This window comes from Astatotilapia calliptera, chromosome 22 (genome assembly GCF_900246225.1).
Source record: "Astatotilapia calliptera chromosome 22, fAstCal1.2, whole genome shotgun sequence".
Taxonomy (NCBI): Eukaryota; Metazoa; Chordata; class Actinopteri; order Cichliformes; family Cichlidae; genus Astatotilapia; species Astatotilapia calliptera.
The window spans coordinates 13,103,058-13,123,228 of NC_039322.1; the positions used below are offsets into that span (position 1 = coordinate 13,103,058).

General features: G+C 43.2%; 1 protein-coding gene across 2 annotated transcripts; it reads left to right on the forward strand.

Annotated features, from left to right (window-relative positions):
* The first annotated feature begins 9,414 nt into the window (after positions 1–9,414).
* On the forward strand, positions 9,415–19,221 carry LOC113015335 (cytosolic non-specific dipeptidase-like). Of its 2 annotated transcripts, XM_026157343.1 has the most exons (13): positions 9,415–9,581; positions 9,999–10,076; positions 10,453–10,596; positions 10,714–10,876; positions 14,361–14,449; positions 15,541–15,741; positions 15,854–15,938; positions 16,033–16,193; positions 16,304–16,468; positions 16,757–16,898; positions 17,774–17,921; positions 18,123–18,213; positions 18,656–19,221. In XM_026157343.1, the coding sequence occupies exons 2-12, from the start codon at positions 10,017–10,019 to the stop codon at positions 18,187–18,189; spliced, it is 1,425 nt and encodes a 474-aa protein (XP_026013128.1). In that variant the 5' UTR covers positions 9,415–9,581; positions 9,999–10,016; the 3' UTR covers positions 18,190–18,213; positions 18,656–19,221. The 2 variants fall into 2 exon arrangements, with proteins under 2 accessions (XP_026013128.1, XP_026013127.1); XM_026157342.1 differs by lacking the exon at positions 18,656–19,221 and having other exon boundaries at positions 18,123–18,323.
* Positions 19,222–20,171: the final 950 nt, after the last annotated feature.

The window sequence follows — 20,171 nt, forward strand, 5'->3', positions numbered from 1 at the left end:
TGTACATCACTTCTGTAGTGTGCATGCAGCAAGGCACAAATTTTGTTATTAACAGTCATGTTTCTGCTGCCGTTACAGATCTGCGTGCAGACGTGAGACACACAGAGCAGCAGGCTTTACTGCGTTTGTTTTACTTGCATATGAGAGTGTTCTAACTTACTGCATATGCATCTGGTACACTAGCTGCACAGGGGCTCAGAGGAAAGCACTCCAAGGGATCATTAACACCGCCCAAAAGATCACTGGCTGCCCTCTCCCCACACTGGAAGTTCTACACAACGCCCACTGTTTTAAAAAGGCCCAAAACATCATAAAAGACACCTCACATCCTGGCCACTCCCTGTTCGAACTGTTGCCCTCAGGCAGACGGTACAGGGCAGTCAGAGCAAGGACTAATAGACTCAAACACAGCTGTTATCCAACTGCAATAACACATCTGAATACTACAAAAAAATGTCCATCACGCCACTCTTGTGTTAATCTATGCACGGTCTGAAGCATGTGTGTGGGAATGTATGTGAATGTTTTACTGTTATATCTTATTAGTATTTTAAGTATTCTATCTATTTTATTTATTGAATTTTATTGTTTTATTTATATTTTGATATTGCTAGGGATGATGCAATGATCGGGGACCATTCTTAATTTCGTTGTTCTCATGACAATGACAATAAAGTTTCTGATTCTGATTCTGATACTTGCAGGGAAGCAAAAGCATACACTGTGGTGGACCACTGGAGGGCTCCACTCACACCCAGTTCTCAGGAAGTGTTGTTGCTGTGTTTTGGAGAGAAAAGTATTCACGAAATATCACCATGTGGTGGCCTCTCGACCTGCTAGCCACCCGTCGTGTGATGACTCTCCTCCGGCACCCACCCACCCAAGGGAAATACGCCGCCCTTAAGGAGCTGTTTCTTCGGCGCTATGCCCTCTCCGACGCAGAGAGAGCCGAGAAGCTCCTCTCCCTCTCAGGCCTGGGTGGCAGTACGGCTCTCGAACTGATGCAGCACATGCTATCTTTTCTCGGACCGGACGACGGGGGATTGCTCTTCACCCACATCTTCCTCCGACAGCTGCCAGTGGCCGTGAGAACCGGCCTCACCAACTCTCCGCTTCTGGGCGTGAAGGATTATCGCTCCCTGGTTGAGGAAGTGGATCGTATTTTCTTGGCTACCTGCACTTTCCACGATCACGGCCTGATCGTCAACCCTTCCAAGTGCCAATTTGAGTTGCCGGTTCTGGATTTCATGGGCCACTGCATTTCCGCTGACGGTGTGGTTCCGTTGCCAGACAAGGTCCGGGCCGTTTCGGCTTTTCCACGTCCCACGTCGGTTAAAGCGCTGCAGGAGTTCTCAGGGATGGTCAATTTCTACAACCACTTTTCCCCCAGAGCTGCGCACCTGCTGCAGCCACTCTGTGCTGCCTTGAAGGGTAAAACAGCTAATGACCCCATTGATTGACTCCCTGAACGCATCCAGCCATTTTCTGGGGCCAAGGCCGCGCTGGCTAACGCCGCCCTGCTGGCCAACACCGCCCTGCTGGCCAACGCCGCCCTGCTGGCCCACCCGTTTCCATCGGCGGAGATTGCGTTGAACACCGACGCGTCAGACATGGCGTTTTCGACTCAGTACACGCCCTCTCTCATCCAAGGGGTCTAGGCCTCGGTCAAGCTGGTCAGCTCTAGGTTTGTTTCGCTGAGCCTTTGTAAATCGGTGAAAGACTGGGCAGCAGCGCTCATCCCACGCCCCAGGGAGGCGTTTTGATCATGTGCATGTGATCTGGTTGGTCCTCTGTTGCAGTCAGAAGGTTTCACGCACCTTTTGACTTTAGTGGACCGCACAACCCGCTGGCCCGAGGCAGTGCCTCTGGCGTCTACTAAAGCAGCAGCGGTGGCCAGGGCATTTTTGTCATTTTTCGTGTTTCGGTCCCCCCGCCAACATCACTTCAGACAGGGGCCCCCAGTTTGTTTCAGAGCTTTGGTCTGCCATGGGTGACGGCCTGGGAATCAAGGTCCACCGAACAACTGCGTACCACCCGCAGGCCAACGGGATGTGCGAGCGTTTCCACCGGTCGCTTAAGGCCGCGCTCCGTGCTTCTCTCACAGATGGCAACTGGGTTGACCGTCTTCTGTGGGTTTTACTGGGGTTGCGCTGCGCGGTTAAAGAAGACCTCGGGGTTTCCCCGGCTGAACTTGGTCAGCCCCTCCAGGTCCCCAGGGAATTCTTGCCCGAGAGTCCACACCCGTGCTTCAATCCCTCTGGGCTGTCTCTCCATCCCCCAAGAGACTCGTTTTCTGTTCCTGGCCCAGTGCACCATTGTCTGCCCGACACATTTGATCCAAGGTCGTTGGACTCTTCACAATTTGTTTTCATCAGGCATGACGCTCAGTGGTGGACCACTGGAGGGCTCCACTCACACCCAGTTCTCAGGAAGTGTTGTTGCTGTGTTTTGGAGGGAAACGTATTTAGTTGTGTGGTGATGAGTAATAAACAAGGATCGAGACAATCGAGAGCTCTTGTGTTGTCTGTGTTTACCTCCACAGTGGATCTAAATGTCGACCCCTGAACAGGATCCAGTAACAATCACTGTGGCAGATATCTAAGAAAATGTCTTCAGTATGAAGAGTTGGAAAACACCAAGACCAAACATGATTCACACCTACTGGCTGCACTCCATGAGTGTCTGGCTTCACAAATGAACCAGTAGCTAGTAGATGAGACACATCCAAAATGGCTCACTGAAGGCCAGACAGTCCTGATTCCTAAGGATCACCATAAGGGACTGGTCCCATCCAACTACCAGTCAAAGACCTGCCTCAGTGCCAAATGGAAGCTTCTGTTTGGCATCATAGCAGCTAAGATGAACAGGCATATGGCTCAATACTTGGCACGGAAAGGAATGGGCAGAAACACCAGAGGGGTAAAACACCATCTACTGATAGAAAGCACACCTGGATCCTGGAATGCCCTGAGCTATACAAGATCAACAGGATCCTAAGAGCCTTCATCAGAAATTTGATGGTGTTGTGGTGAACATCAGTCCAACTTCAAGCCAATCGATTTAACAAGGAGGTGGTCTTCCGTACTGCTGTTCCACATAGGCCTGAACCCCCTCAGTGAGATCATTGACAAGACTGGCTAGGGAAACCAACTACAGAAAGGCGTAATCATCAGCAAATCCTCTACATGAATGACAGCAAGCTGTATACCAGGAGTGAACGACACATCGATTCACTGACCCACACTACTATGATCTACAGCAATGACATTGGAGAAGTGTATTTGGATGGTAACAAAGAGAGGGAAGGCGGTTAGAACTGAGGGGATTATACAACCAGAAGGCAACATTGCAGACATCGAGGACAGCTATAGGTACCTGGGACATCCACATAGTAAGGCAAGTCCTGAAAAGTCAGCTGAATGGGTAGAAGAATGTCCGGGCAATTAACACCTACGCTCTACCGGTGATCAGATACCCTGCTAGGATAATAAGCTGACCAAAGAAGGAGACAGAAGCAACTAACATCAAGAAAAGGAAGCTCCTGAGCATGCATGTGGGATTTCACCCCAAACCCAGCACCATGAAACAGTACGCTAAGTGGAAGGAAGGACACTGAGGACTAGCGAGTGTCAAAACCACTGTCCAGGTTGAAAGTGAAGGCAACAGACCCCCAAGCTGGGTGAGTGGCTCTAGCAGATCCCAGGAACAACACCCAAGATCTTACTAGATTAATAAATGAATGAACCATACGCACAGAAGGATTAGATTATTAAAGTGTTTTTTATTTCTATACTTGGCTATAATTATTCTCACCGACACTGCTGTAAGACAGCTAAGAGTAAAGATAAATAGTTGAAATGACAATAAAGGTTTTGACCAGCAGGGGGTGTGGGGTTGTGTGAACATAAAGTCTCGAGAAATGAAACCTGTTTTTAACCAATTGGACAGAAAGCTTCGAGGCTTCATCTGACCATCAGTAGTATCAATATTATCTTCAGACAACAATAAAACTATTTTAATAAAAACATAACAAAAGGTGTTGTGCCTGATCTTTAATCTCTGTTTCTGCAACATAAATCAGGAGCCAACACACCCACGTTAACTGATGATAGTCACAGTTTGACGTGCCGTGTGACAACCGTATGCTCAAGGTAACATGACGTCAACGCAGTAGTCTGAAAACATTGACAGCTGCAGGCAGAGGTGTGTCTGATGTGTTAAACACCAAACTCGAAACACAAAATTGTTGAGCATCCACTCTGAGTGTGCTGTAGTGGTTTTTTTTTATATCACACAAAAGTGTGTGGGAATCATAACAAAGGCAGTGGTTCCGAAAGTGGAGGGGGCACGTAAAATAAAATAATTAAACGTTAAAGATGGTTAGTTTAGTGGTTTATTTTATTGCAGCCTTTTTTACAGGGGGGCAAGATTTTCTTGTAGACTAGGAACACTGGGTGAATGTATTTTTAACAAGCAAAGATAAGAAACACAAAACAAGTCACAGAAGGGTCTTAAAAACATGAACAAAAATGCTTTTAAAGGGGGCCCTAGCAAAAGAAGTTTGGGAACCACTGCTTTAACCTATCAGCGCAGACACCTTCAGCCTGTTCTTTGGGGTTTAGCGTCTCCTGATAAAATCATGTGCTCTTTACTCTTTTTTTCAAATCTAAAACAAAACAAAACAAAACAAAAACAACAAGCACACGAATGCATGTTTAAAGACGAAATATTGACTGCGTTCTCCTGGTTTGTTAGCGGCTCCTGAAAAGCAAGTCTAGCACACATATCTTCGACCAACAGTAGTCAATCTGTGACACCAGTTAATCTGAAACACCGGAATAAAAACAAAGTAAGGCTGTTTTATGGGACAGGTAGATTTTAATGGTTCCCTTTGCAGTTCAGACATGCCCAGGAAACGTATTTGTCAAAGAGGGCTAGATAAGGTCTTAGCTATGGAGTGTTACCTACCTGTTGTGTCCACACATACTATTGCATTTGTTCTGTAGATGCATTTACCAGAAGCGCTAGAGGGCGCTAGTGAGTATGTTGTTCTGGTTGTGGTTTTGAAGAAGAAAAAAAAGAAAAATAAAGAAAGGAGTCAACTCCGGTAATCCTCTGTTCCTACCTGCGTGTGTGTGTAATGCTTGCTGAACTAACACCACACAACAAGTGGCGACGAGAGTAGTGGTGATTAAGTTATGGCTCTGCTCTCTTTGCAACCCCCGGCTGTGTTCCTGGATTGTCCGGGCGAACCGAAAATTCCATTTGCTGCGTGGAAAAAGTTGTTCGATAACTACTTGCTGGCGATCGGGGGTAATGACTTTGCTACGGAGAGGAAGAGGGCCCTGCTCATTCACTGCTTGGGAACGGAGGGACAACGAATCTACAGCGCCTTACCACTCGCTACGGATGATTACGAGGGATCCGTAAAGGCTTTGGAAACGTACTTTCATCCTAAAGTCAATGTTGTCGCCGAGAGATACCGTTTCAGGCAACGAGCCCAAGCTGTCGGTGAGTCTACAGATCACTACGTTGCAGCACTGCGTGAGCTCGTGAAACAATGTAAGTTACTTACAATGGCAAGAGTGCCTCCACAGATCTCTACATTGTGAGAACAGGAACACCCATACTGGGAATGGACTTGGTGACTGCCCTCCAGCTACACATAAAAGGGGGACAATTAGTTCTTGACAGTCCCAAGGTCTGTGCTGCACTCCAGCAAACCTCGGCTCTGCCCACTCAATGTAAACAGGAATGTGAGTCTCCAGTTGCATTCGGATGTGCAAAGGACTTTGTACATAAAGTGAAGGTGCGACCTGAAGTGAAGCCAATACAGCAGAAACTTCGACGCTTACCCCTGTCAGTCCGTGATGCTGTTTCTGCAGAACTCAAGAACCTTGAGGAACATGGCATCATAGAGAAAATTGATGCATCTGAATGGGTCTCCCCGATTGTAGTCACTAGAAGGAAGACTGGTGGCATACGCATGTGCGTTGATTTGAGAGAACCTAACAAAGCGGTGGTCGCTGACAGTCATCCCTTGCCACTGATAGAGGACATACTGTCTGAGCTGCGTGGGGCTGTCATGTTCTCCACCCTGGATCTAAAATCCGCCTACCATCAGCTGAAACTACATGAAGAGAGTAGAGGGCTCACTGCTTTCATTACACATGAAGGACTGTACCAGTACTGCAGAGTTCCCTATGGGTTGAGTTCAGCACCTGCAGCCTTCCAAAAGATGATGACACAAATCCTACGCGGCCAGAAAGGGGTGCAATGCTACCTTGATGATGTCATCATATACGGAACGTCAGAAGCTGAACATGAGGCCAACTTGCGTGCTGTGTTACACAGAATCAACAATGCAGGACTGAAACTCAATGTTGACAAATGTCAACTCCGTCAAACTACTCTGAGCTTTTGGGGTCAAAAGATCGGTCCAGAAGGTCTGCTGCCAGATGACTCTCATGTCACTGCCATCCTGCATGCTCCGCCCCCTACTGATCCTGCAACCCTGCGCTCATTTCTTGGCTTGAGTGCATGGTACAGCAAGTTTGTGCCAAATTACGCGACTGTTGTTGAACCTATGAGAGCTCTTCTGCGTAAGGACTGTTCATTCCACTGGAACGAAGCAGCTCAAGCAGCGTTTGATCAAGTCAAGCGGTTAATCGTGCACAGCCCTGCCCTGGTGATGTTCGACCCCAGTAAGCCAACCATAGTCTCAACAGATGCCTCAGACTACGGTGTAGGTGCTGTTTTGACTCAACTTGACGGTAATGATGCAGAACATACTGTTGCATTTGCATCTCGCAGCTTGTCTGATGCAGAGAGGAAATACTCAATCGTTGAGAAGGAAGCTCTAGCTTGCGTCTGGGCTGCTGAAAAATGGCGCACATGGCTCTGGGGCAGAAAATTCCTCCTACGAACAGATCACCAAGCACTGACAACACTGCTGACTACTAAGGGCAATAACAGAGCTGGTCTACGCATAGCCAGATGGTCAGCTCGCCTGTTGGAGTTTGATTATGAAGTGGAATATAGAACTGGGTCACTGAACCATGTTGCTGATTGTCTTTCTAGGCTTCCACTTTCCGAGACAGACATGGCATGTGCAGAGGATGGGGAGTCAGTTGCAGCCATCCTCACTGATCTGAGTGCTGTGTCTGAGGATGACTTCCAGTCAGGGTGCAAAGACTGTCCAGTGTTCACAAAGCTCCGTGTGCAGATACAGAAAGGCTGGCCTGCTAGGAAGACGTCACTGGATCCTGACTTACAGCCGTACTTCCCAATCCGCCATGAACTCGCGGTCTTGAACGAGTGCATCATCAGAGGTACACATCGATTGCTAGTGCCTGAGTCGTTGCAGAAAAAACTCACTGATATAGCTCATGAAACTCACCAAGGCATCGTCCGTACCAAACAACGCCTGAGGGAAATGTACTGGTGGCCCAAAATGGATTGTCATATACAGACACTGATAAAGAACTGTGCAACGTGCAGACAGAATGACAAGTCCGCTGTCACCCATGATGCTCCACTCCAACCCATTCCTTTACCAGCTGCTGCTTGGGAAAAGGTGTCTGTGGACATCATAGGCCCTTTTGAAATAGCCCCTTCTGACTGTAGATTTGCCATCACATTGGTAGACTACTTTAGCAAGTGGCCTGAAGTAGCTTTTGCTCCCCGAGCTGATGCAGCTACTATCATTCAATTCCTTTCTGTAGTTTTCTCTCGTGAAGGGAATCCAAAGACACTGATAAGTGACAATGGCTCTCAATTTCTCTCTGCTGAGTTCACTGACTTCCTGAAAAGCAGGGGAATCCAACACCTGAGATCCTCAGTGTATTACCCAAGAGCTAATGGGGAAGTTGAGAGATTCAATAGATGCATTAAAGACTGCCTACAGACTGCCTCGATTCAAGGACAACCCTGGAAATCGTTCCTGAGAACTTACCTGATGGACTACAGAGCAACCCCTCATTCAACAACTGGAGTTTCCCCTTCAGAACTGCTCCATGGACGACGAATGAGAACAAAGTTACAGGTAATGGATATGCCTGTTCCTCAGACAGAGAGGCATACCATGTGCGAAAGAGTTAAGAATAAGCAAATGAAAATGAAAGAATACACTGATGCTCGCAGACACGCCAAACCATCCAACTTTCAGCCTGGTGACAAGGTACGGGTTAGGAAGCCGTGGAAGGTAAAGAAAGGCGAGTTAAAGTTTTCCAAACCAAGGACTGTCATGACAAGGAAAGGACCAAACACTTATTTGCTGGATGATGGACGGACCTGGAACGCCTCACACTTATCGGCTCTGTCAGAGCTGAACGCAGGTACTGATTCTGACACAACAATGGACTGTCATAAACCAGGAACTGATCTAGCATCTAACTCTGAGTCTGATAGTAGGCTTAGGCCCACCAGGATGAGGAACCCACCTTGCTGGACCCAAGACTTTGTCATGGGAAAGTGAATGTTACTGAGTAATGTGAAATATGTTAAAAGTGTATTAGGTGACATACATCAGAATGGTGAAGTCAGGTTCACATAAGAAATCCTTGTTCAAAGGGGGAGATGTTGTGTCCACACATACTATTGCATTTGTTCTGTAGATGCATTTACCAGAAGCGCTAGAGGGCGCTAGTGAGTATGTTGTTCTGGTTGTGGTTTTGAAGAAGAAAAAAAAGAAAAAAAAAGAAAGGAGTCAACTCCGGTAATCCTCTGTTCCTACCTGCGTGTGTGTGTAATGCTTGCTGAACTAACACCACACAACACTACTGTTAGGTATTTTAGTACCATGGTAGCATTTACTGGATATTGTTTTATAGTGACATTATACAGGAAAACTCTGTCATTCAATAAGGCCCCTTTGTTTTAGTTATTTTTCTCTTTGACCCAAGAATTGATGTGTGAGAATCACAGGCTGGTACAAGGTTGAAATACCACAGAGATCACTCCCTCAGCTACATTAGTTTCTTAATCTTTTAGACGCCTGTTGAAGGCCAAATGGTTTGTTTCAGATTTCACTAATGAAAGAACTCTTCGTTTTGTGCCTTGAAAATATGTCGCTGAGATAATCACAATTGTAGCTGAACTGATAAACTACACAAAGGATGCTTCTTCACCCAAGGGCAGGAAGACGCTGCCTTATCTTGGTCTGTACTGGTTTAAACTGATAAATCTGCTGTCTCATGAATTTTACCCTCTATATAAACTGTTGTACTTGTGAATAAAGTTGAGTCAATTTGGGAAGACAATCTGAAGCAGTCTCTGTTTTCTTGTTCTCCCAAGCTGCTCCCGAGCTCGTACTAACACGCTGAATGGCATGCTTGAATATTACTTGAGAATATATTTGACTGTGTTACAGACTAAGGGACATTCTCTGCTGATAGGTGAAGGTACATTCTCTGCTGATAGACGTCCACGCCTCGAAGGAAGCCGATCCACGGAGTAGGCCCTGGAAACCGTTTCCTTCAACTACCTGATTTGCTTTCGCTTTGCTTAGCGATTACACTCAAGATACTTTCACTTCACTTGCCATTGTTGGCATTCAGTGCACACCTGTGGAAAATTACGATGTGAGTATTTCATTTTTTATTTTCAGATTCTCACTCAGCATGACACAATTTGATCGTCATTTATGGCTTTCTTGACACAATTAAATGACATTTTACCCAAATAAAACAAAAAAAAATAAATTCCATATTTAACCTCTGTGCAGATCTAAAATGAGAATTCTCTTTTATTGTCATTTTATGGCAAAGCTTTGTAATGTAAGCCTTATACGTGTTGGCTTTTTTCTCACTGTTTTGTTCTGAAAGCCTGCAGCTCCAATCGACTGCAGCTATAGTTCTGCAAAATTATGAAGTGAAACGAGTTTGGCTGGAAATCTCATCATTTACGTGAAGTGCATGCGTACATGAAGTATTTGTCCTCTCATAAGATTGCACAAACCCAGACGTAGACTCACACCAGTCTGCTCGTTTAACCCTCAGCTCCCATCACTACCAAAAATGTCTCATCTCACTGAACTTTTCAAGTATGTGGACGACCACCAGGACCTGTATGTGCAGGTAAGATCACTCAGAAAAAACTATATAGTGCAGCTGCTTAATCATTCAGTTTTTTGTGTGATTGTCACTTGATTTAATGGCATATTGAGCTAACTAAAAACAGGACAGATTTGCAACTCATTCACTTAAGCTGGGATTATAGTAGGTTCCAACTGTAAAACCAGTTTTCCTGATAAGATTCAGTGATATTATAACTGCTGCTTGAGTTAAATTTTGTGGGTCTGATGTCCTAAAAATCACTCACATTGGCTCATTCTTGTGCAATAATTAACTGCATGAAATAGTAAAAAGAAAAGAAAAGAAAAAATTATAAAAGGTATAAAAAACCCATTTTTAATTTAATTTCTTTAAATTACTTGTTTATAATTGTCCTCAGCGCCTGGCTGAGTGGGTGGGTGTCCAGAGTGTTTCTGCTTTGCCTGAGAAGCGCGGGGAGATCAAAAAAATGATGGAGATGGCAGCCAAGGACATCAAGAAGCTGGAAGGGACTGTGGAGTTGGTGGACGTTGGCAAGCAGAAGGTTACTTTTCTTAATGGGTTAATGATTTGCATATTGCATGATCTTTCTTTTCTTAAATTTCACCATAAATGGACCTTGTTTTTAAATGGTCACTCAGATTAAGTTTCATTCATGCAGCTTCCCTCGGGAGAGGAGATCCCCCTGCCTCCTATCATTCTGGGGCAGTTAGGATCAGACCCAGCAAAGAAGACGGTGTGTATTTACGGGCACCTTGATGTTCAGCCAGCAAACATCAGTGACGGCTGGGACACAGAGCCTTTTACTCTGGTGGAGAAAGACGGTAAGAGGAGAATACTGAAAACAAATCCAAATCCAATCAACAGGTAGGTAATGCAGGATGAGGATGTGTGGAGTGAGGTGTGCGAATCCTGTAAGGTAGCATAACTAAGAGAAAACATGCTATCAACAAGCTTAACTATGTAGACTGGGAACACTGGGTGAATGTATTTTTAACAGGTAAAGATAAGAAATATAAAACAAGTCACAGAAGTATATTGAGAGCTTGAAAAAAGAAGGCTGTTGGCCTTCTTTAAGTTTTAAATTCTCATCCAAGAGATTTTTTCAGTTCTAAAACAAATGGTTGTGTCTCAGGTATTTAACCCCTAATAGTTTTTCTCAGGAGGTTCTGAGGGTTGTTGATCATGCGAGTCATCACATTAGCCAAGATGTGAAGAAAACAATATGTGGGCCATTACCATCATATGAGTTTAAGGTTGAGACCTTGCCTGAACACTTCCATTTAGCAAAGCTTCAAAGATTGTGCAAAGGTTGTTACTTGAAAGACCATTGTTGAACGGAGGTGGTGGATTAGAACACCAGCTGTCAGCCACCTACACTTGAGATCCTATTTGGGCACTTCAACCTCCACTCACACCTTGCCTCAGGTAACCTCAGCAGGTCACATGACAGAATGGTGAAACAGACTCTGCAAGTGAAAAGGCAAAAAGGCTCAAGTGATCGAACCCCCAGTTTCTACGCCCCCTAAAACGGGTCAGTGTCGGTAATGTTTTGACTTATTAATTGTTGAGCGTGGCGCTTCTCAATGCCCGATCTATGACAAATAAAACGTTCTTATTGAATGATCTTATTCTTTCCAAAAAACGGGACTTATTATTTTTAACTGAAACCTGCCAGCGTGATGGTGACTATTCTTCCCTTATCGAACTTTGCCCGGGCGGGTACTCCTTTGTCAGTCGGCCGCAGACTTCTGGTCGTGGCGGAGGACTGGCTGTGGTGTATCGAAACTGGTTTCACTGTCGCTCATTGATGGTTGAAAAAATGTCAACGTTCGAACTACAGCTGGTTAAAATTGGAATTAAAGATCCGTGTTACTGTGCTGTAGTTTATTGTCCACCTGGACCTAACGGTCAATTTTTAAAGGAATTCAGTAACTTTTTATCTTTCATCTTGAAGTTATATTAAAACTAGACTAGCCCCCTGTTACAAAACCCTCGCCCTGGATAAACTACAGCATTCGCTGTTTAAAGCCTGTCTGTCGTAAAACTGAGCGTTTGTGGAGAAAGACTTGTTTACAGGTTCATCTCTTTCATTTAAAAGACCTTTTAGTTTCCTTTAACGCTTCAATTCGTGATGCAAGGGCTGCTTATTTTTTAAACCTAGTCTCTAAGAGCAGAGGTAATCCGAAGGTTTTATTTGATACTATTAAGGATATTGTTGCTCCGGTTTCTGCTGCCCTCCCAATCTCTTCGATTGAAGACTGTGAAAATTTTCTTTCCTTTTTGTTGAAAAGGTTAGCAATGTAAGGAGCAACATCTCTCCCTCCATGTACCATTTGCCTGTTCCGATTTTACTTAAGCCTGTCAGATTTGAAAGATTTTCACCAGTGTCTTTACCTGAGTTGTTGAAGCTGGTTACTTCAATTAGATCATCCTCCTGCCCCCTTGATATTTTATCTGGGTCTTTGTTCAAAAATGTTTTTGAGTCTATTGATCCTAGTGTTCTTAAAATTATTAATGCATCTCTACTCTCTGGTCAGGTCCCTGGTTACTGTAAAAGTGCTGTCATTCACCCACTTTTAAAAAAGCCTAAACTTGATCCTTCTTTGCTTTCCAGTTACAGACCTATCTCAAAATTGCCTTTTATTGCCAAGATTTTAGAAAAGGTTGTGGCCAAGCAACTCACAGTTGTTCTAGATGAACATAACATTCTTGATAAATTTCAATCTGGCTTTCGTAAGGCTCACTCTACCGAAACTGCACTTCTTAGAGTGTCTAATGATATTTTGATGAATTATGATGCTGGAGAGTGCACTGTTTTGATGTTGCTGGATCTGACCTCTGCTTTTGACACTGTTGATCATCTTATTTTGTTATATAGATTAAACCACTGGGTGGGTGTATCAGGTACCGCATTGAAATGGTTTAAATCCTATTTGTCAAATCGATCTTTCTCTGTGGCTACCTCTAAGTTCAGATCCTCCGTCAGCTCTCTTGCCTATGGGGTGCCTCAGGGCTCTGTCTTGGGACTGTTATTGTTTTTGTTGTATTTACTCCCTCTTCTGCAACTTCTTAGCTCTTTCTCTGATATTTCATATCATTGTTATGCAGATGATATTCAGCTATATATCTCTTTTAGGCCACCTGATGTTTAGGCTTCTGATAAAGCATCACAAATACTCCAATGCCACTCCCCTGCTGATTCAGCTGCATTGGCTCCCTGTCAAGTTCAGGGTCCATTTTAAGATCATAATCATGACTTATAGGGCCCTGCACGGTGGAGCTCCAACTTACTTAAGTGATCTTCTTCTTTCTTATCACCCCAGCAGGTCCCTGAGGTCTTGTGACCAGGGGTTGCTGGTTGTCCCGCATACAAGGTTAAAAACAAAAGGTGACAGAGCGTTTGTATCAGTGGCTCCCAGACTCTGGAACTCGCTCCCTTTGAGTTTGAGATCTGTGGACTCAGTCATGTCTTTTAAAAAGCAGTTAAAAACGTATCTGTTTAAACCCGCTTTTGGTTGATTTTGTTTTGTTTTAGATTTTAATGTCTGTTTTCTGCCTTTGTAAAGCACTTTGTGATTTTATCTTGAAAGGTTCTATATAAATAAAATTTTACTTTACTTACTTTACTTACTTACTTTCCCTTGTGAGTCATGACTGGTCCTTTATTTCACAGACTGTGCATTTGTTTGTTCACATAACTAAGTCACTGCAGCATTCCTGAATTGGTGTCTATGCTTTGTTATGCTCCACACAGTAATGCAAAAGCTGCACCTGAATAATTTTAACCCTTTAAGGCTTCTTTGTTTTGTGTTAAACAACACAGATTGACTCTGTTGTGCACGATCTTACAGACTCTTTAATACTGTCTAGCACAAGGTAACCTAATAATTTTTGCTGCTCTACCCTACATGTTTGCATTTAAAAAACTTTTTTGACGGGACAGGTAGGAGAGGTTTGGGTTTTTTTAGAGCCACAAAATTGAGCACGCGTAGTCTTGTGTGTTTTCTGGTGAGAGTCAGATGACACAAAATGCCACATCCTCTTCTCGCTGTATCATTCCTGCCTGCCTCAGCTGTGTTAGTGCTGCTTATGTCACATTTTACAAAAACCTGCTGCAGATCATTTTTTGTATCATGAAAAAGGATTTCATATCATTACACATAATCTTAGTCATGATTTAAACAAGCTTAAAACGGGGCACTGTCATCTGCTGACTACGTAATAAACATAACCTTAGTATCATTTTTCAACTCCACTATCTTCTCATTAGAACCTTGAAACTGAAATAAAGTTTTCTTTTTGTAGGTAAGCTCTATGGAAGAGGATCTAATGATGACAAGGGTCCAGTGTTGGCCTGGTTTAACTGCATTGAAGCGTATCAGAAGATCGGAAAGGTACAGTTACTGCCAGATTTAAGCTGGCCAACAAAAGGTGTTTCAAGTTCAGATAGTTTAAAGATGATATGATATTTTAGTGTGTCCTAAAACAACCCTGAAGTGGCTTAACATGCTAAGTTGGCTGTGTTTAAACACTGAAGTGAAATTACTGACAGGAGTATATTGAGGTGTGATGGTATATTTCAGAATCTGTAAATGTGCACTGATACTAAAATGTCATTAATGTTTTTCTTTTTTTTTGTACAGTGATGATAAAGCAGAATAGCTACTATACATCACTGTATTCTAAAAAGATATGCAGGTCATTTGTACTATTTTAAAAATATAATTTTAGCCTATTTACAAAAATGTGACCTTATCTAGCTATAAAATTAGAGTATATCCTTAGTTAGGAATTTCATTAATGGGTGTTTAGTCAGAGAAAGTAAATCCCAGCTGGTGAATGTACAGTATTTATTTTTATCTATATAAAAAATATCACACCTAAGATCATCAATTAAATCCTTAGTCTGGACTCATATTCAGCTTTGTTAGCTCATTTTGAGAAATGTAAAACATGCATTCCTGCTGTCTACTATTTACATTTATTCAGTGGAGCACCCACAAATTCATTGTACATGTACAATGACAATAAAGTGCTATTCTATTCTATTCTATTCTATTCTATTCTATTCTATTCTATTCTATTCTATTTGTGCGTTAAAGCAGCGGTCCCCAACCCCCGCGCCACGGACCGGTACTGAGCCGCGAGAGTTGAGACTCTGGTGCGAAATGTATGGTTTTCAGGGTTGTTATCGTTTTTTTTTTCCATTAACTCTGTTTTCCTGGGTCTTTTCACGTGTGTTATGAATAGATCTTTTTTTCGGTACCGGTACTAGTTTTATTTTGTTGTATTTATCCGCGACACCTTAAAGGCCGGTCAGTGAAAATATTGTCGGGCACAAACCGGTCCGTGGCGCAAAAAAGGTTGGGGACCGCTGTGTTAAAGTACACCACTGATTGGCAGATTGTTGGTTGTTAAAAGATTATTTCTACTCTAGAAAATGAGCCTAAATTTTTTTTCTTATGTATCTCTCTTCTTGTTGCAGGACCTTCCCATCAACATCAAATTCTGCTTCGAGGGGATGGAAGAATCTGGATCTGAGGGTCTGGATGATCTTGTGTTTTCTAGAAAGGACACTTTCTTTAAAGACGTGGACTACGTCTGCATCTCTGACAACGACTGGCTGGGCAAGAACAAACCCTGCATCACCTACGGCCTGAGAGGAATCTGCTATTTCTTCATTGAGGTGGAGTATTGGATTATTGTTGTTGGGGGGTGGGGACAGTGTTTCAATTTAAGAGGGGCATACTTGAGCTTTTTGTGTTTTTTAAAATTGTGTTTTACGTTCAAACTTCAAGGTGGAGTGCGCTGAAAAGGACTTGCACTCAGGGGTGTTTGGTGGCTCTGTTCATGAGGCCATGACTGACCTCATCGCACTTATGGGCAAGTGAAGCTGATAATTGTGATTTTTAGTCTCACACACCTTATTTTACGCCAGTTTAGAGTTTTAATCATGTGTTTGTGACTTCCTGCACAGGCTCCCTGGTTGACAAAAGGGGTAAGATTTTGGTTCCTGGGATCTATGACAGTGTGGCGCCTCTGACAGCAGAGGAGCAAAAGCTGTACGAGAAGATTGACTTTGACTTGGATGAGTACTGTAAAGATGTGGGGGTTGACCAGCTGCTGCATGACACAAAGGCAAAGAAATTATATATGTTTTTCGCATCACTCATTGGTGGAAATGTGCTGTATAATGTGGGGTCATTCACACTTTTTGAACCTATTTTTCATTATTTTTTCCACCATAGGAGCAAATTCTCATGCACTGCTGGAGATATCCTTCTCTTTCCCTTCATGGTATTGAGGGGGCTTTCTCTGAAGCAGGAGCCAAGACGGTTATTCCTCGCAAGGTCATCGGCAAGTTTTCCATCCGCCTTGTGCCTGACATGGACCCTAGAGATGTGGAGAAGCAGGTAAACACTGTGATAGGTCACAATGATGGCATACAACACTCACCTAAATCAAGTCATCTTTTTATAATCAAGTAGTTACAATGTAGCAGAGGTCGCTCTGTATCTCACACATATTGAGTTTATTAGAACTGACTCTGAATTAACATGACAAAGAGATGTAGTTAAGTTTTAGTACTTAAATCTGAGCCTGGACTGACTGTGGGCCACTTGGAAGTAGCCACATGATTAGCTTCAGGTTGTTTCTGCATAAAAGCTTCAACAAGTCTAAGTTATCTTCCCCTCTTCAAGGTCATCGATCATCTGCAGAAGAAGTTTGCTGAACTGGGAACCCCCAATAAACTGAAAGTGAACATGGGCCACGGGGCCAAAGCCTGGGTCTCAGACTTCAACCACCCACACTACATGGCAGGGAGAAAGGCCATAAAGACAGGTACAGGGACTTAATGATAAAAGCTGTTAGATTAAAGCGGGAGTTCACTCAATCGCACCCATTTCTGTTATCTTGCTACGAAGCTCAAATCAACTGTGTGTTTATTATATTACAAAAGTGTAAAACACTTTCTCCTGCCATAGTACAACTGACTTTATTACAGCTTACATTGTGATGCTTTTTCTTTAAGACAAATCAGATATTTCGCCATGTTTAGAATAGAATAGAATAGAATAGAATAATCCTTTAATTGTCTCACAAGGGGAATTTTGGTTGTAACAGCAGCCAAAAAGACACATATACAAACAAACAGTACACAGGTCACAGAACAGAAACATACACAATTTTTCTTACATATTTACATTAAGGACAATGGTTACTATATACAGAGAGTACTGTACAGTTATTAAATTAAATAAAAATAACTACAGATAAGAGGCAAACCAGGTTGTAGTGCAAATCGGTTAATTAACTTATTGCAGTTACAGCGCAGATGTAAACATCTATGTTTGTTGGGAGCAGTTCTGATTGTACAGTCTGACAGCTGCAGGGAGGAAGGACCTGCGGAAACGTTTCAGCTCCTGGCAGATGTTTCAGGACATTAAACACAAGGACAAGCAATTTTTTTAACATAACTTTTTTTCTACATATCTTTATAAGCTTTTTTGTTTAATGCATGATTTTGTGAACATTTTTTTGGCATTTTTCAGATATTTCCACTGATAGAATTATATCCAGTTTTGATGTGACAACAAAGATTTAATAATAATAATAATAATAATAATGATAATATTATTATTATTATTATTATCATTATTATTATGACATATTTTGACTGCGTTTCACATTGTCTAATCCTCCTCGCTGTGCTGTAGTGTTCGGGGTCGAGCCTGATCTGACTCGCGAGGGCGGCAGCATCCCGGTCACCCTGACCTTCCAGGAGGCCACAGGCCGTAATGTCATGCTACTTCCTATAGGGTCCTCTGATGATGGAGCTCACTCTCAGAATGAAAAGATCAACAGGTTGGTCACAGCTCACACCGTTTCACTTCTTTTGAAATGTGGAACAAGTAGGAACTATTGATAAAACGGATGAAATCTTGTGGTAAAAGAAGAGGATCATGTTTGTCATCTCCAGATTATTTCTGTGCCAAAACGTGATCACAGGTAAAGTGAGTTTTTTAATTATAAACCATTATCATCGCTTTATTTCTCCATTTTCAGATCAAACTACATTCAGGGAGTCAAGCTGCTGGGAGCATACTTCCATGAGGTCTCTCTGCTGGAGTGATTTGATGGTTTCTCATAATGACAGGTGTAATATATGCTCATCCTCCATATCAGACCATAAACTTTGTGGATTTACTTTTCACAATGAACGGTTTTATACACCCTGCTGATAATAAACATGTTTTTGTTACTTTATTTGAGTTGTTTTTCTTTTCTTTTCATGATGTAATAGGATTTACTTTTGATACAGTGCACTGCTTACCATCATAACCCACAATAATAGGGTAAAATTTTTGTAAGGTTAATTTAGAAGCTGTCAAATGTGATTGAGGCATCAGTGATAGCAGCATGACCAAATACTGTTACTGTGTTAGCGTTTTCCACATTACAGCATAACAACCACTTCAATCAGTCTTGCATTCATACTGTAATTTGAGTGTGTCGATAGTTTATGAAGACTTGTGGTTAATAGGGTGGTCCCTTTTGTTCCATGGTTTCAGACATGAGTTGTCTTTATGTTACTTTAGGAAAGATAAATCTGTCATAGTCTGCTGTGGGTGGCTGGAATTTCCATAAGGCTCCTGAACCTATCTGGGATCCGCCCCTGGGCAGGGCCACCACCAAGTCCAGCTCCTGCACACCTGGAGCCAATTGCAGGCAATCAAGCCAGAGGGATTTAAGCCACATGTTGATGTTCATTCACTGCCAGTTTGTCATCAACCCATTTGCTGGATTCATTTTGGCTCGCGCTTTACCTCTGGACTCAGGATACCAAGCAATCATTTTGAAAATCACTCTGTGCCTCACCTGGTTGCCCTCCTGCCATCACACTCCATCTGAAGACCCTGGATCTCAGGTTAGCCTCGCCACACCACTCGGCTCCCCTGGATTCTCGTCACTCCCATCTCAACACTCTGTGTCCCCTACGGCAATGTGACAGTTCCCTGCTCATATCCATTCTGCATCTCAGGCCCCGTTCCCTCACCCTAGCCACGTTTCCCAGGCCATGCCACGTCAAACTCTGTCTTATTGTTTCTTTTTGTCCTTGCTATGTTTCTAGTGCTTAAGCCTAATAAAATATTGTTAAATCATCTGCTGTCTCTGCTCTGGGTTTCTGCGCCTGAAATCAGTTCAGTACAGTCCCATGACAAAATCTGGGTGAGTTTATATCACAACCTTAGATAATTCCATTTCCTGAGAGCAGGATGAAAATACCACCATGTATTCTGATTGCAGTCCATGATGTTAATCAGAAGGTGTATTGATGCTACATACTGATTTTTACTATATGCTACTTTTTTTTCTTTTTTCTTTCAAGTGCACAACCCAGCCATGGGGGCTTCCACAAACCAGTGTACTTTTAGTACCAGTCCCAAGCCCAGATAATTGGAGATGGTTGTGTCAGGAAGAGTCTAAAATCTTGGCCAAATCAAAAAATGCAGCTCATAAAGAATGAGATTTCCATACCGGATCGTTTAAGGCCCGGGTTAACAACAATCACCTCTGGTGCTGTTGGCCAGTAGGGTTTCTGTGGAAACTGCTACAGTTGGCCAAAGACAAATAAGGACACAGAAGAAAGAGGGAAGGCATGTTAGGAGACAGTGAGAGAGAAAAGGAATCCTGCCAGGCAGGAGGAATAAAGTTAGACCTCAGATCGGGTTCATTGTACAATGTGACACTAAGGTCCCAAAAAAAATCTACCCTGGGCCCTAGTTGTTACGCTTGAGGTCAGGATCTAATGGTAAAATCATGTTTAGTGTTCTTCTGCACAGCAGCCTCCCTCCTTGAACAGGATCCAGTAACAATCACTGTGGCAGACATACAAGAAAAGGTCTCCAGTATGAAGAGTTGGACAGCACCAGGACTGAACATGATTCACGCCTACTGGCTGCACTCCGTGAGTGTCTGGTCGCACAAATAAACCAGCAGTAGATGTGACACATCCAAAATGGCTCACTGAAGGCCGGACAGTCCTGATTCCTAAAGATCCCCATAAGGGACTGGTCCCATCCAACTACCGGTCAATGACCTGCCTCAGTACCA